The 17203-nt window shown below is 38.3% G+C and overlaps 1 protein-coding gene across 1 annotated transcript in view; it reads right to left on the bottom strand.

Moving 5' to 3' along the window:
- The window catches only part of ROBO2 (roundabout, axon guidance receptor, homolog 2 (Drosophila)), a gene marked incomplete at both ends in the record, with an annotated part of 55271 nt that overhangs the window by 7632 nt on the left and 30436 nt on the right, over nt 1–17203 (bottom strand). Inside the window, 3 exons of the mRNA XM_010154119.1 lie at nt 3100–3282; nt 9255–9426; nt 12374–12498. Of these exons, the coding sequence (XP_010152421.1) occupies nt 3100–3282; nt 9255–9426; nt 12374–12498 (480 nt within the window). The remainder of the gene's footprint in view (nt 1–3099; nt 3283–9254; nt 9427–12373; nt 12499–17203) is intronic.

Here is a 17203-nt window from a genome sequence, read left to right as displayed (position 1 = left end):
ATGAGGTCTTGTTCAGCAGTGCAGTAGGAGGACTGGCCTCTGTCACATGGATGGCAAAGGGGACTGAAGAAGAGACCACTTTGGTAAGTGCAGCTGAGGGGCTAAGCAAAACGCAAAAAACTTTACAGACTTCTGCTGGAAAATGCTGTGATTTATCAGCCTTTTATAGTGCAACGCTAATGTATAATTAATTTTAAGTTTTTGAAACTCAAGCTTATGTATGAGAGCAGAAGCTAATTATTTGTATTATTACTATTAATTGTATACTCCAGTTTTCCTGAATATCCATATGTTGACTAAACTGCAACCTGCCGTTTCAGCCATACTTTGTTTATTCTTCACATACCTTTAATCACACTTAGGATAATGGTCTACCTTATGCTAAGTTTATTAAAGATATGAAAACTAGTATTTAGAAGGATTAAAGACAGGAAAGCATGAAGTACTAAGGCAGAAAAAAAGCAAGTGCTTCAATTACAAAAAACACTGTAGAAGCAATGCGTGCATAGGTTAATCATTAGATTTCTTGAAGGTCTGAACACCTCATGATAAGGCCAATGTATATGCAACTAGCAGCTGAAGTGGAAGAAGTTCCATTTCTCCACTTAGATCTTCAAAAATATTAGAGAGGTTTTTTGAGCTTTAAAATCAAAATTCAGTCATATACAGCTAATACTTCTTTAAGTTAGTTCAAGCATCTTGCCCTGTGAATTACTTTCAAAACTGCATTATTTGAAGGAGTTAGATGAGTAAGAAGTATGCAGAATTATAATGACAGAGACATTAAACGTGGAGGATTTTATGTTCCCCTGGAATCACTAGAATGAATGCTATATTTTTATCACAGATAGGCAGCAGCAGTGTTTCTCATTGTATTTGGTTTTAATTCTGCATATCTCCCATGTTCATAAACACTTAAATAGCTAATGTTTGCAATGACATGTTGGTGAGGTAAGAGACAGACTAATGGACAGTACCTGCAGGGGTGAAGGTGAAGGACTGAACTGCAAAACAAGAAAGCAAACACATTGTGAGTTACACACCCTTCTAATAAGCGCTAATTGCAGGGCACTAGTTTCCTCTGGGATTTACTCAGTTGTGGTTGAGTATCATAAGCAGAACATCACAGTTGAGCTTAAAGCACTAGCCAGCCAGCAGCCAATGAGAAATGAGAGTTGGAAAGGTGAGCAGTGAATTTTGAGTCACATTTGAAGACTTGCTGTGTGAACATGCTGTTCTTCAAACTGTAAACATTAAGATGAATTTTGAAACATGATCTGTTATGAACTTTCCTTGTTGAAAGCATACACTATTTCATAATTCTGATGATGGGGATTCTGTGTCATGATGCAATGTTCACATCACACTTAGATGCAGCAAGCGTCATGAGAAGGAATGGGTTGCAGGAGACACACTGTTTATAATGACTATTATAATTATTTACAGCTATGCATTTAAAGGTATAAAAGACTTTGCTCTTAATCTCCCCCCATCCCCAAGATGACAACTCACAGACAGGGCCTGTAATTCTGCTTTTAAAAATGGGAGTAGTCTTAGCTTGTATCCAAAGTTTAGAAGTCCTGAGAGTAATAACAGTACAGCTGTTCCTTGATATGAAAAATCTTGGTATCTTGACTGATATTTCATATAAACACATGTGTAGGTGTGTGTGATATGTATTAGTTTCTCAGTTAACACCACCTCACCACTCAGAGAGTAAAAGTCATTGCTGTTAAAGGAAAGAAAAAAAGAAAAAAACACCTTGGCAAAAAGCCTAACCTATGAATGACACAGGCCATGTGGGGCTGAAAGGTGAGGTTCCACAGGAAGCGAGTCAGTCCAAGAGCCCCTGAAAGGGTCCCTCCTCCCTCTGCTTCCACTGCTCGTCCGATCTTTCTTCTTGGGCTGCCTTGTTTCACTAAGCCAATGGAAAGCCAATCCAACAGGAATGATTGAAAACCAACAGAAGAGTGTCCTTCTGGTTTAGTAAGCCCAGTTGGGACACTGAAGAGTCCAAGGTGAGGAGGCACTGGCTGCAAGCAGGGAATGAATGTTGGGTTTTGCCAAGTTTTTAGAGATGCTCAGCCACTTGGGGAACCTGTGCCCTTGGGTTTTCATGGATAACTTGTAAATAAAAGAGTACTAGTGTAACTTTAGTGTGATGTAATGTCAGTATTAATTATGCTGTGTCTTCAACTGTGCAAATTTTGCTCACAGAGGAAATTTTTTCTCTTTTTAAATGTTAATGAGCACTACAAGCAAACCTACCTGAACATTTAAGAACAGCTTTTTTGTGTTAAATTAGGCTTCAGAATGACTCATTTTATGGTAATCCACCTGACTTCCTAAAAATCCATGAGAATCCTGAAGCGTAGAACAATACATAAAACAAACAGGTTGCATGAGGAAGAAAATATTTTCATTTGGCAAATGTATTTCTTTTTCCAAATGTAGTTTTCAAAAACTGATTTGTAACTGGAGCAACATATTTGGTGAAAAGGGATCACACTGTGAGGGCATTCCAAGGTGTTCTACCTCCAAGACAAAACTTCTTGTGGTTTCTGCCATAGATAAATTTTGATCACACTTCTCTGTCTATACATCACTCTATTCTCCTCCAGCTACAGGTATGGAGTCAGAGCTTAAGTACCTCCATTCACTTCCCACGCACATGGCTTCAAAGACATGGAAATACATGGGAATGAAGAAGACGACCAAATACTCTTTCTAACCTTCCTTGTAAGGGTCTAGTCTAAGTCACATTTGAGCACATAAATGGAGCCAGACCACTAACAGAGTGCCTTCTGAGCAAGAAGCAAGAGGTACAGTTAATCCTCTTTGAACTTTTTTTGTGCTAGATGTGCTGGAGATGCAAAAATAAAGACTGTCTTATGAAAATGATGAAATGTGGTACAGAGCAATGCATTTTAAGCTTCTCATACACCAGCATTTTCATAGCATACATTTAAAATAAACATAGAGAATTCACCCAGGCCACATTTGCTGTAAGTTTAACATGTTTCTCAAGTAGGTTTAACAGCACCTGTTTTCTTTGTGATAGAACCTGATGAGATAGTAATAAATAGTTACTGTTCTTACCAGCATAATTGCTGAGCCCCTTCCTCTTCTTTCTGCGCCAGTAAAGCCAGATGCTGAAACCCATCAGAATTACCCAACATGCCCCACCGATGCCAGCTATAAAGGCAGGCTGTTTGACAACATCAGTGATTTGCTCAGTTATGCTGTTGTTATTTTCAGTGATGACAACTTCGTTACGACCTCCTGCACAAAAGAAATTAGACAGAATGCTGTTATTATGGATTCTGTAATATCAACAGGAACCAAATACTGCAAATGAAAATAAAGTAAAATAAAAAAAACCCCAACAAACCAACCACTAATGCACCTCAAAAGAATTATCCACACTAGGAGAGCTTTAATGAGTACCAAGGCACACCTGAAAACAAATGTTTCTAGAAAGTAATTACATAATCCATTGTGATTTTGATAGCATATATTTGAAACGATAGCTCTACAGCACTCTCCCAAGTAATCTAACAGATGACAGTCCAGAGCTTTTTTTTTTAACAATATACATGTTTGTTGTGTTGCTTTTATGTATTTACAGACAGAATACAATGATGAAAAAAGGAATCATAGGAAACCAAGTTAAAAAAACATCAAGCAATCAATACACAGCCTTTTCAAATAAGAAATCCAAATACAAAATATGCTATAATACGAAAACAGAGTTCCTTCTCCCGTTGTTGTCAGCATGCCAAAAATTCTTACTGAACTAATTTTTTTTTCCTGCATTCTAGAGTTTCCAAATTTTAAATAAAATATAAAATATATGTATTTTCAACTGGGGCAAAGGTGCATTTCTCAGTAATTATTTCATGGGGGAAATAATCCATACAAATCCTAAGTGTATCAGCTTTGACACAAAGCAGAAAATCATGTAGTTAGCTGAAAGTTCTAAACAATCACAGCAACAGATGCTATTCTTTTCACCTAGAATGGGCATGAAAAATTCTTAACATCAACCTGTAAGAAATAATTGGAAAATCAATTAAAGTGATATGCATCAAAACTAACTCTGTAGGATCTTAAATTGTGTGTATTACATTAGAAAACTGTAAATTTCATAGAAGCTCCCATTGTTCATTTTCCCTATTTCTCTAAAAGGGAACTTTTCTAAAAGGAAAAGCTTGGTGTCTGGCTTGAAAACAACTGCTCATAAGAAATGTTAATGGAAATACAGGAAGTGCTAACGCATATAGTTCTAGGGCAGCATTTTTCTACTTCAAACCTGCCCTTGTCAAAAATGGTTAGTTTTAAAATTAGGAAATATGGAACATATTTTTCTGCAAAAAAATATGAACATTGATTATATGTACATTTGATATGAACTGCCCACATCTGCAGTTTTGGAATTGGTGAAAGAATTATCTGTCATTTCCAGTAAAAGCATTTATATAACTCAATCCTTGAAATGTTTGTGCAGGATTATCAGATGCCTGTATGCATGCTGAAGAGCTGCAAGAGTAGCTACTCTACGGAGACAAAAAAGACGCCAATACTAAGATTCTCTGTTATGAGAGTCTCTCTCACACACGTAAAGGTAGTAGAGTACGGCAATAAAACACTGAAACGGTGATTCAGGGGAAATTATTAAAAGTATAGTAGCATCACGCTTTGCTGTGAAAATACGTATTCCTCTTCTATGATTCAGCAGTGGCTAAATTTGCCACCCAGTTCTTTTAGCAGAACAGCCCCTGTGGTAGCACACTGACTTCAGCCTAAAGCAAACCAGCAAGGTCCTCGGCTACAGCAGATGCGAGATGTCTCGACACTTGGAGGTTTTTTTTCCATGGACACCTCTCTGCAGGAGACCTGGAGCTTATACCAGTCAAGTTACGAATGAGGATCCCTCGCAGAGGTCCTGTTGGACTGAGTGGGCCTTCCCAGCCCCAGCCTGCCCCACTGCCTCAGGACTGGCTCTGCCCCAGCCAAGAGGCAGCTTCAGGCCCTCAGTCATGTTCAGCGCTGGACTGAGTTACTTGGGAAGAAAGGCAACACGTGGCATTACAGTGCTACCACACTGATAATGATCTTGGTGATTTTATTAGCCTTTCTTTCTTTCAGCACCATGTCAATATTTAGTAATGATGACCGTCTGCTTTTGCAAACAGACTGTAGAAACTGTGCTAGAGCTTGGTTTGCTTTCAGTAGTTTTGTGTAAGAAACAAAACAGGCTTCCAGAAAACAAAATAGTTCCTAGGGAAGGACACTGACAGGCCACACCTGCTATCGTATAAAAATACAAAGTGTGCCATATACTGGACTATACTGGCCATGCTGGTAAGCTTTGCTTAGCATCAGGGCCTGGTAGCTGCAGCTGTCCTTTTCCATACTTCCTTATTTTGTCTTGCTGCTGCCAAAGACGCAATGGTTTCCAGTCCTGATGCAGTAAGCGACAATAAAACTCAGTGAGCACCTGTGACAAGGAAAGCAAGGGAGGCAGCGGTGGCTCCTTTGTTGGTTTCTCCCCTTTTTTCTGCCCATGGAACTAATCCATAGCTGCACCTCAGTGCTGAAAGAGAAAGTGCTGAGAGCCAAACTAATAGAAAGAGGCACTCTACAGCATGGTCTTCCAGGCACACAATTGATTTTCTAGTAGAAATCAGCATGGGATTTGATGTTGCTCTAATTGACATTAACTTTCAGTTAATTTCTGTGCTGCTTAGAGGAAAGATAAAAGCAGCAGGATAGTGAGGATACAGGTAATGTTGTTGCTGCTTTGGAGGCAGCTGTGCTGGCCACCGAGAAGAGTGGGTAGGGAAGCATTTCACAGTCACTGGCTTTGGGAGTAAATGCTCCTGGACTCCAGAAAAGAACCACTGTTTCCTGCTAAAGCCTCCAAAAAGTTGGAAGATCCCATTTTCTTCTCTAAGGTCATAACCCACTCTTTCAAGAATGGAGGATGTGAGAACAAACCACAGAGAACCTGGGGAGAGCTTTCAGCGGACTTTAGCCTCTCTCGCTCTTCTAGGGGAAGGTTCAATCTGTCTCCAAATTACCTCCTAAAGCTTGCAGTCTGACAGTTTGCTCTTAACCATCAGTGCCTAACAATTACAACTGCAGAAGTAATAATTCAAAATACATGCCAAAATAACATATGCTTTGTGAATTCAATGACTGAAAAATAAATGGATACAAATGAATGTTTTCCAATGTCATTTGATAAAATTAGTATGATCTTTGGGGTTTGGGTAAATAAATGGCATTAATTTTGTATTTCTTTATATAATATTTAAGCAGAAGTAATAAATATGTCATCCAAGGTACCAGTTTACTATTTCATATATTGCAGGTGTTTCTGTAACAATGCTGTCAGTTCAACTAATTAGAATGTAGACAAGGGAAGTGTGCGACCTGTAACGCTCCATTGTTCCCAAAGACAAAAACATAATGAAATATAATGTCTTCCTCCCATTGGAGAGTAATGAAGAACAGAACTAATTTGTTGGACCAAAAATTAATTAGACACATCAGATTCGATCGTACCTATTACTGTGAAAGTTTGCAGCTGTTCCTCATATTATGCCAATGATGGAACGTAAGAGTGAGCAGGCCAACTGATGAAGAGAAATAATAGCTAAACCATTAAACAACATTGTTGTTATCTCTAATTTTATTTCTGGTTTTCCAAGTGACATTTTTAATACATCAATTGTGATAATAAAGATTTTATTCTTGATTCTCTTTAAGTCTTCCATAAAATTTGTCACTGTCCTGATTGAAGTATGGGCACAGGATTCCTGTAACAGTGACAAAATTTCTAACTAAAGAAGTAATATACTTCCTATTTCTTCATATTCTCCTGGTTTTATTTTCTGGATTGTCATGGTTCTGTTATCTAGAATGGGTCTGGGAAGACAGTAGTTGATGATCCACCATGAAAATCAGTTATTTTCAGAAAAAAAAGGTCTTAGAAGAACATATCCTATATATAAAAATGACATCATCTTTATTTTTATACACCACTCTGTATTTCATGGCAATGAAAGTTGTGCCGTTTAGCAACACGGCTTAACTCTTCTGCATCACTGACCTGCTCACTCTATAATTCCGCATTTCTGCAGTTGTTCTTTCTGTTCGCAAGCTGTTAAATAGTATAGCTAAGCATAAGGCCATACAGGGCTTTATTATAACATAATCATTCAATAATGTTTTCCCATTCATGATGATGTTTAGAAGTTTATTCATGAGGTCATTTTTATGTATTTTTTTTTTTTTAAATTTACCTAAGAATTTAATTTTCTTGATTCTCAGTTAAACATTGAGTGATACAACTCCATTTTTCCAGAAATGGTATCACTTAAACACTGTTATTTTTATAAAATTTATAGTCTGAGAAATAACTGCCAGCAATTCAAAATGAACAGAAAAATGGGACCTAAAGAAAAGGGAGATACAGGCCATAAAAGTAATAACCTGTTGTGGTGTAGCCCCGGTAAGCAACCAAGTACCATATCCAGTTTTGGGTCCCAAAAGGGAAAACACAAATGACAGCAGAAACACAACCCAAACAGAAAAGGCTCTTGTTTACTTTTCATGCAAAGGACTCTTAAATGTTCAAACATGCCACCAGACAGGCTTGTTGAAGCAGACAATCTGGGATCATTTAAGGAACAAATAAATATTACTGTAAGTTTAATGATGCAAAAATTATGTCTCTAATACCAAATAACTTTGTTCTTTCTCTCTTTCATACTTTATTTGCAGCCTAATATCCCTTTCCTCCTTCCTGCAACAATACAGATCTCTCCATATTTAACTCTTGATTATGCTAGTGATTTTTTTAAGGAAAACTTCAGGGTGAAGGGCTGTACCCAGATGTGGGGCTGAGCATTCTGGGAATCATCCAGCAAAGCACTCTAGTGCAAGTTTAACTCGCAACATGTTAAGTGACACAAGGCTACGCTAGTGCTTAAAATGCAACACACTTAAGTGTTTTGCTGGAAGGAGCCCAGTGTGTTTAGTGCCTGGTTAGATGGACTCCCACTGAAACAAGAAAAGGTAGTCCTACCCAAAGTGAATGCAATGACAGATCAGTCTCACAATAGCAGTTATTTACACAGAGGTCCAAAATTCAGGCCTATTTGATGACAGGTTGCTTGCATTTTAAAAACTCAATGTCTTGTTTTCAGTTCTAGAAATTTTTTTTCCTTTTTCTTTGGTGTTTCTGTGGCTGTCATTTTCAAAAACCAGTACCACCTTCACCTCCACTCTTATAATCCCTTCTCCAGTGACAATATGATCAAAGCTGGCATACTCCAGTTTCTGGTTTGATGCATAGGGAATCTGAATACCATTAAAAATTTAAGCAATACTTAGGAGATGGCCTTTTCTAAAGGTCTACACATCACAGAATAGTCCATGTTTGGGACACTGTGCTGACAACATTTTCTACGAAGAAAATATTTCATAACAACAAAGGACCCACAGACAAACAAAAGTCTATTCAAGTAATAACTAAATTAGATTATACAGATTAAAGCAACAAAATTCCAGTATTAGACACATATGGTTACTTTTCCTATTCCTACCCTTCCCATATTGTTCCTGCCTTTATGTTTTATACTTGAGAAGAATTTCAGAAGAAACAGAATCCATGTTTCCCTCAGGTCAGGAAATTAATTCAGCATGGAAACCACTACTAAGAAATAGTCATTTCAAAGGAAAGGATGATAATACTACCTTTGCTCTCTATTTGGACTAGAGGCCACATATTCTGAGACAGAGGAAGATTGTCTGCTTGGGATACCTGAGAAACACTGACTTCAAATGTTCAGAAAACCGACTGTAAATAGTGCCTTAGGCACCAACGGTATGAGTAAGACAATATTACAGTCATCTGCACGGGAGGAAAAGGGAGCTCGAGCTGTTAGTTCCATAAATCTGTCAACCTGCAGAAGTGGTAAATTCATTAAAAAAATATTAACTCAGTTTCACTAGACAATCTGCATTTTCTTATATGTCTTGGAGATGTATTTCCCTCCACTGGCTGCAAGAACTCTGCACAGAGAAGACACAACGTCAGCAGACAGCAGACATTAAAAAATAACTAACTAGCTCTCTTGAAATCTTGTCTTTTGCTCCATGGATTTTTGTGATTCCAGAAGTGATTTATGAAAGCATTTCTGAAAGTCAAAACAAGCAAAACAACAAAACAGACAATCACTTACCAATTATTATGGGTTGTGGCTCACTTTTTACTCCCACACCTGCACTGGTGCTGGCAGCAACTTCCACACGGTACTGAATACCGGGATATAGGCCACCTATTACTACTGACCGAATGGCTGCGTCTACTGTTTTGTTGATATGAAATCGAGTCTCATTACCGAGGCACCAGATCTGGGACAAAAGTAGAGGTGTTAAAAAATATGAAATTCTCATGCTTATAAACAATCACACATAGATATGACATATCAAGGTATTGCATGACAACCATTTATTTTGGACTTTTTAACAATGTTACCGTCCAGGAGTAACTGGAATTGGGATTATTCATCTCAGCAAACTATCCCAGATTAGGACCAAGCCAGCTGCAAAGACTGCTTGCAAATACCTCTCTGGGCTCTGACTCTCCTTAGACTGCGTATTTTGTGGTTACACTTCTTAGAAGCACAGACCAGGATCACCCAAGCGAAAAAGAGGTGTTATACATTAATTGAAATCTTGTTCGCTAATCTTATTATCACCAAACCTTTCCTAAAATAAACTCCACATTTTTTTCATTCTTAATTTCACACTGAATAGCAACAGGACACCAAATAATAAAAGCACAGGTTAAAACACTTCTTAAAGGACTAAGGAAAAAACAATTTTCAAAATTCTTTTCAACTTCCTTTCACTGAACAACAGGGAGATATGAAATGTCTGAAGTGGAATAAGTACAATCTCACTTTTAACTGCTGCTTTTGTGATTACTTACATTGTTCAAGATTCCAGATATCAGTTCCTGACTCAATTACTCTCTAATCAAACAGAAAAGAACACTCTATCATCTCAGTTGCCATTTTGTGGTGAGAATGGTCTTTGATTTCAGAGTGTTATGTCTCTCTTGCATTTTTTCATAGCCTTTTCCCAAGAAGTTTCAAAACCAAGACCTTTTAGGAATTCTTCTGCAGTTACTGTTATCTGCATATACTGCTTCTGTATTATTAAAGAAAGCATTTACTACCACTCAAGAAAATCAATGTAGAAAGATATCACAGGTACTCTACATAATTATAATAGCAGAAGAAATCAGTATTGGTGGAACCACTATCAGCCACCAAATTATGTGTCTGAGCAACAGCAATACTCTCTTTCTCCTTATTTTTGACCCTGATTAGTGTTTTATCACATGTTAGCTAGAAGTCTTGTTCTCCTAATCACAGAATCACAGAATGGTTTGGGTTGGAAGGGACCTTAAAGATCATCTAGTTCCAGCCCCCCTGCCATGGGCAGGGACACCTTCCACTAGACCAGGTTGCTCAAAGCCTCATCCAGCCTGATGTTGAACACTTCCAGGGATGGGGCATCCACAGCTTCCCTGGGCAACCTGTTCCAGTGCCTCATCACCCTCTCCGTGAAGGAAGTTCATCTTATTTGCAGGCCATAATGCATTAGGGTGAGAAACTACTGTGCTCATTCTTTCAGTCCTTGTCTGTCCTGGTCTTAGGTTACAGCAGCTATGCTATGAGATTACCCTAATTTAAAGGCATTTAATTCATAAATGAATTTACAGGCACTCTGATGCCTGAAGTGGAAGCAACAGATTTAAATTCAGTTCATTAGAAAATGTGCTGTGAAACCTCACAGTCACTTTATACTCAAGGAATATAAGACTCTTTACACTATATTCACTGTAGCCAGCTGACTAATCAGGTCTCTACCTAATCTAACACAGAAGGATTGTAATAGGCAGTGACTCCAGTTGTTTTTATAAACAGCCTCAAGGTCTGAGTACTCACCTGGAACACGGATTTTATTAACCATCAGCCCACTTTGTTTCATATCTCCATTTTTGTGGTTTAGGAGTGTGCTTTACTTATTTGCCTATATGCCCTTGATGGTTAATATTGACTTGATACTGACTGAAGTCAGTATCAAGATTAATTAAGCCAAAATATAATTATTAATTGATATGAAAATAAGATCAATAAAACACTGGGATTAATAAATCTTCATATTGACTAAAAGCAAAACAAAAGAAATGCTATGCTAAACATAAATACTGTGAGCACTTACTGCATCCCTCTGACCAAGTGATAACCTGGAAGAGGTTGAATCATTAGTTGATTTAAAAGTCAAGCATTTTATCCCTTCTTGATGCTGTGTTCTCTCAAGATACCGCAGGGAAAAAATTATATATTTTTGTGTGAAATAATCTGCATCCACCACTTCCACCCTTGCTGTGACTAAGAAGGCTGCTCTTCTCTATTTCAATTAAAAATCTCACACTAGGTATAGAACTCAGCCAGAGCAAAGATATTTAACAAACCGTGTGTTTCTTGGTCACAAGCCTGTGACACTGAACATTGCCTGATCACTTCCTCCATAGTCCTCCACCTCAATAACACATTGCCCTTTTTCCATGTTGTGAAAATACACTTGTGCAAAAGCAAACCTAGTGGAGAATTATAGACCACAACAAAATTTAAGAATATATGTAAGGAGCGGATACTTAGAGCCATCACAGCAACAAAGAAGGAGAAAATACCACCAGTGCAGGTAAGTCTCACGTAACAAACTCTGGACATAGTAGGTGTTCAACCTGTTCCTCAGAGCAAACAACCTAGCCCTTTAATTTGTGAATCTTGACATAGAGAGTACTCGGAAGAAATCTTGTATTATCCCAGAGCCACAGTCCTTGACTTTGACCTTGAAGTGTTAGGATTAGCATTTTTGCTGGCATCCAAAGAAGTATCTTTCCTGCCAGCTTTTCTGTGAGATTCAAGGTGCTCTAAACCAGGGACTTCACTTCCCATCTTGAAAGTTCAGAAGCCCTTAACCAAAAAAAACACCTTCTTCTCTTTCCACAGCAGGGAAAGGCAAGAAAGAGAAGCACTGTAAATGAGCTGGCAATTACAGCTCTCTTCTAGATATAGCTCATGGTATTTTTGCTTTTAAAACAACAGTAGTGTGCCTTAAAAAAAATAAAAATCCGTAAGGAGTCAGTCCTCTTTTTCCATATAATTATATGGGCAGCTGTAAATGCTGTCAGAATCCAAATCTATACACAGCATTATTGTTCTGTAATTCAGGCAGGCTGTCTCCTTAAACACACAACCCTCCCATTAGGCATCGTTTCTACCTTATACTCCTGGATGACTCCATTTTGGTGATCTGGAGGGGGAGGGTCCCAGGAGATGCTGATGCTTGTGCTGTTGTGGCTTCCAACTGTCAGGACAGTAACAGACTGAGGAGGGGCACTTGGAGCTACACCAAGGAGAGGGAACAGACAGAATCAAGACATTAATCCGTTTGCTAGAGCACGAATTTTGCTGAACAGTGTAAGAGCAACCAGACGGTATGCAAAGCTCACACTCCCTGCAGGCCTAGGTATGCTCGTTTTGTTAGGCACTGTCAAGTCTGAACAATGCCTTTCTGAAGAGAAGGGTAGTGCTAATGACAGTGTGGAATTTGTGGCAATGGAAAATCAATACAAATCACTCCTTGTTTATTTATATTTAGCATTTCTTAAGTTTGCATTGGAGTTACTCTCACCCTTGCATTTTCTTCCTGTAATATGTATGGATAGCTATGGATACACCAAGGAAGTCATAATGCAAGGCTGCTTCACCTGGCCTGAAAAGTGTTTCGATTTTTCTTTCCCCACATGGTCTAACAATAATGAGAGCAGCAGATGTTCAAGGATCTTTTTTTGCTTCTCATTCGTTCTCCAGAAGATACTAACCTGACAGGTTTACACATCAAACCTTGCAACTCCTACGTGGAAAAGGGTTAAAGTGTTCAAATGCCAGTGAATAGGGGAGGTGCTAAGTTAGGTTAGATATATACCCATGTTCTCTTTTCCCCAGGCAAATCTTTCCTTCTCTTTAGAGTCCTGTTCAGTTCAACCTTTTACACCTGCCTGGCTGGCCACTGTGCATCAAGGCCATACCTGCAAGACAACTGCTTGGCATCCCTGCTAGTTGGCTGGAAGTGTAAAAAACAGATCATAGCTGTTAGTGATCAGAGCTATGCTGACAAAGCCCGTCTTGCAGCCCCAGCAGAAGCTGCAGGGTGCTTTTGTTGGCTCAGGACATGTTTGGGAAGTGGGGCAGCAGCTCTGCTACGGTAAGTCCCCTCTGTGAGCATCTGCTGCATCTCCACGTGGGGGCCCTCCCACCACGGCTATAGCACAGGGCTGTGGCATGTGTCCTTCCTCAGCCACTTCAAACTCCTTGCAGCCCCCTCTCTCCCCTCCGTTACTTCTAGGCAAACGTTGAAACTCCACCGCAGGGGTGAGCTAAGTCACCAGAGTCGAGGATATTATATTAAGGTTTAGTCCCTGAGGAAAAAAACTTATCAATAACAGCTGCACTGAACTGGTCCCAAGTATCTGTCTAGTCCATTTATCCCAGCACATCTATCCAGTCTTCAACAAAACTAATAGACAGAGGCTAGGAAAGTATGAACTAATAAAGCGAGCATTTAGCGACACTTCTCCAGGACAATTTTCCAATTCACAGAAGCCTGTTGCTGAGACACTTTCTGTTTCATGATGATAACTTTGTGTCTAGTAACTCCATATAAAAATTTTCTTCCACATATTTGTCATTGCCTTTAATATAATCTTAAAACATTTAATATGAAATATGGAAGCTTATTTTGAAGACTTACAGCAAACCTTGTACCAGAACCTGAAATACTTATCACTCCCCACTTCCCCAATTTCAAATCTAGATAGTCCTCTGGTTTTGGGCATCTCACACCAATGTATCACAGCTCCCTGACTCCAGTCTCCTGCTCTACAGTATTGCTATCTAGAGAGGACTCCTTCATTGCTAAGCTCTATGGCAACAGGACTCTAGTCTTATTTTTAACCAATATTCCTGACTGCATGAACATCCTTGGACCACACTTCTTGGAAAAGCAAAGAGCTACTGGCACCTCTGTAATAACATCTGGCAGGTTTAACACAGCTAAACACAGCCGCTGTGATACCCTGTGATATCAGGATTATTCTAGTTTCCTGAGTCAATCCAGATTTCCTTATTTTTCTCCATGGCCTCTTTGAGACTGGCTGTGTACCCACTTTGGATGCTCCTCGGTACTTGACCTGGCACAAGCTCCAGGAGCTGAGCTCAAATCTTTACCCTGAAGAGTTGGAGTAGCCTGTTGCAGGAATCACACAACTTAAAACACGGATATGAGAGGTGGGGGCAAGGGACTGTACAAGATTATGTCAGAAAAATATATTTTAGAGTAAACATGACACATGTACTACTGTCCTGTGGGGATGCACATTTTGACAACTACACTTTCAGATGCTGGTTCAGCTGCAGAGCAAATAGGGATAGGTGGAGTCCTTGTGACCTTGAATGAGGCAGAGAAACAGCGTACTGGGGGGGAGAAATGCAGCTGTATTGTGGACAATTTGACTCTTAGCCAGCTCAAGTGAAGCACGGAAAGGTGGCCCTGGGCTACTTCTTGCAATCGTGCAAAGCATAAAACTGGTGAAGTTAATGGTTGCATTGTGTATTTTACAGCAAGTGAAATAACTTGCCACACAGTTAAAAAATTAGCATTTTAAAAGTCTTCAAGTTATTCAATAACAACAAAACCATAAATAAATGTATGTGTGCAATATTAATTAGAACAACATTTCACATTAAAATAATAACCATAAAAATGGCAAAGCTTAACACTGTATAACTCATTTGCGGTTTTAAGTACAACGGAACAACTTGCTGCAATGTGTATTTACTTTCATCCTCAAACATAAAGGGCATCTAGAAATATAGTTTCTTATATACACATACCTGGAAACACAGAGAGGGCGACAGGAGAGTAAATGCTAAAGAAATGTAAAATGAATACCGTACTCTAACACTTAAAGGAAAACATAATGCATTAATTTGTCTTTGCATTTAAACTGCATGAATATTCTAGTTAATATTCTACCAGTATGTGACTTTTTTTGAGGATATATGGGAAGTTTGAAGCAAAATTAAATTCACAGCTCTAAGTATCATTTTAAGAGATGCACTAAGGCAAGCAGGAATTGTCAAGACAGCCGCTTATAAAAAAGTAAGGAGACTTCCCTTACTGACTGTTGTATTTTTGTGGTGACAAACAATATGCAGAACAAATACTACTCCACGAAGTTATTTCAAAAGAGATTTAAAACACTGGATGCAACTGAAAAACAAGTCATCTATCTTTAGAGCAAGTGTGAAAGAAATAGAGAAAATTATAAAATATTTTATTTACCTCCTTTTTGTAGGTGTATACACATATATGTATATAACAGTTCAGCTTCCTCTCTCTGATAATATCACGCTGTAAGCTGGCACCATGATATAAATTAAGCCACTCGTTTGACACTGCTGCAGTTATTAAACAGACCACATTGAAAAATAACATTTTTAAAACCGTTTTCTCATTTCCCTTGCTGCTGGCTTGTGGAGAACACCTTGCCTGCTTTTTGACAGGTCAATTATTCCAGTGCTCAGCTTCTTCTTACAGATATGAAAGAACCCAAATCGCTGCTCATCTTTTCCAGACGCAGCCAAACTGAATTCCATTTGTTACCTTCACAAGGCCAAAGAGGCAGGAGATGGATGGATACCAAACTGTGACAAATGTCTGATCTAGAGGAAAAGTCTAACTGCAGCAAAATTGATTTTTGGAGGTAGGCCTCCGAAGTAACACTGCATGTAAAATTCAATCCAGCAGACAGCTGCCACTACACTTTTTGGTAGTACTTTGCCTTTAGCAGGGCTATTCGTTTTGATGTTGCAAGAAACTTCCAACGCACATATCACTCTTACAAATTATTTTCTAAAAATAGTATGCCTGACATTTTTAAAAAGTCAAGTCTAAAAAAGCTCATTTTCAAAATGGAATCAGAAGCGACATAGCAAGTGGGATAACTTTAAACAGACTGCCATATTTCTTCATTGGATGAGAAGCAAACCACTGTTATTAAACATTTTGTTGATATTATCTTTGAAATTTATGAACACCAATATAATTACAAAGATAATGTGAGGAATTAAAGGAAATATCTGTAGAGCTTCATCTATCGAATATCTTAATTTTCTCATGGAAGTACTTTATCACCCAAGCAACAGAAATAATTATTTACAGGGGCTGACATTTGTCTGATAATAATACTACCTGTTATACGCTGATGGTTTTTTGAGAGAGATACTTGTAAACAGACTCCTTGAAGGTTATATTAATCTACAAAGTGGATCCCAGTCTACAAGTTCTACATAACTGTAGGCAAAAATTCTTTTTTAAATCTTCACTATGTGGAAAGTTATTCCACATGAAGAAAGTGGCCTTTAAAGTAGGAAATTACCTGACAGGCTCTGCTGGGAGATGAGGTTTCTAAAAGAAAATGTCATTCCCCAAGTATTTCATAGAATAGACAGGAGGTACAAAATCTTCTCTCTTTTTCAGGAGTTCTTAATTTACCTTTAGCAAGAGACAGTTAGGTGAACTAAATAAACAACAAAAATCAATTGAAATTGAACAAGAAGAAAATCTGCTAGTGAGGGGACAAATTCCTACATTTTAACTCTAGAAAAGCCATTTCACTTGTAGAAAACTTATTTGAATTTTCTTTTTTTTTTTTTAATGCTTTGTTCAGACTGCTGCAAAGATATTCTCTCCTACTGATTTAGGGTTTATATTCTGAACAAAGACATGGGAACCATAAAGTCACAAATTCTAAATCAAACTTGAACAATGCCTTCCTACATGCTCTTCTACATGTTGCAGGATACTGAATTTCCTCATGTATAAAGTATGAACAGCAACCAAGTTATCTGCAGGATTACTTACTTGTTGTGCAATAATCATGACAAATCAAAGAGAAAAGTGAGTAATAAGTGAGTCTGAGAATTAAAAAGTACTTGGCAATCAGCACTAAATTGAACTTCAGCAGACTACTGCAAATTATTAAGAT

This window comes from Eurypyga helias, unplaced genomic scaffold (genome assembly GCF_000690775.1).
Source record: "Eurypyga helias isolate BGI_N326 unplaced genomic scaffold, ASM69077v1 scaffold29186, whole genome shotgun sequence".
NCBI lineage: Eukaryota > Metazoa > Chordata > Aves > Eurypygiformes > Eurypygidae > Eurypyga > Eurypyga helias.
The sequence above is the reverse complement of the archived record's forward strand: the minus strand, read 5'-3'. Positions and strand labels throughout refer to the sequence as shown.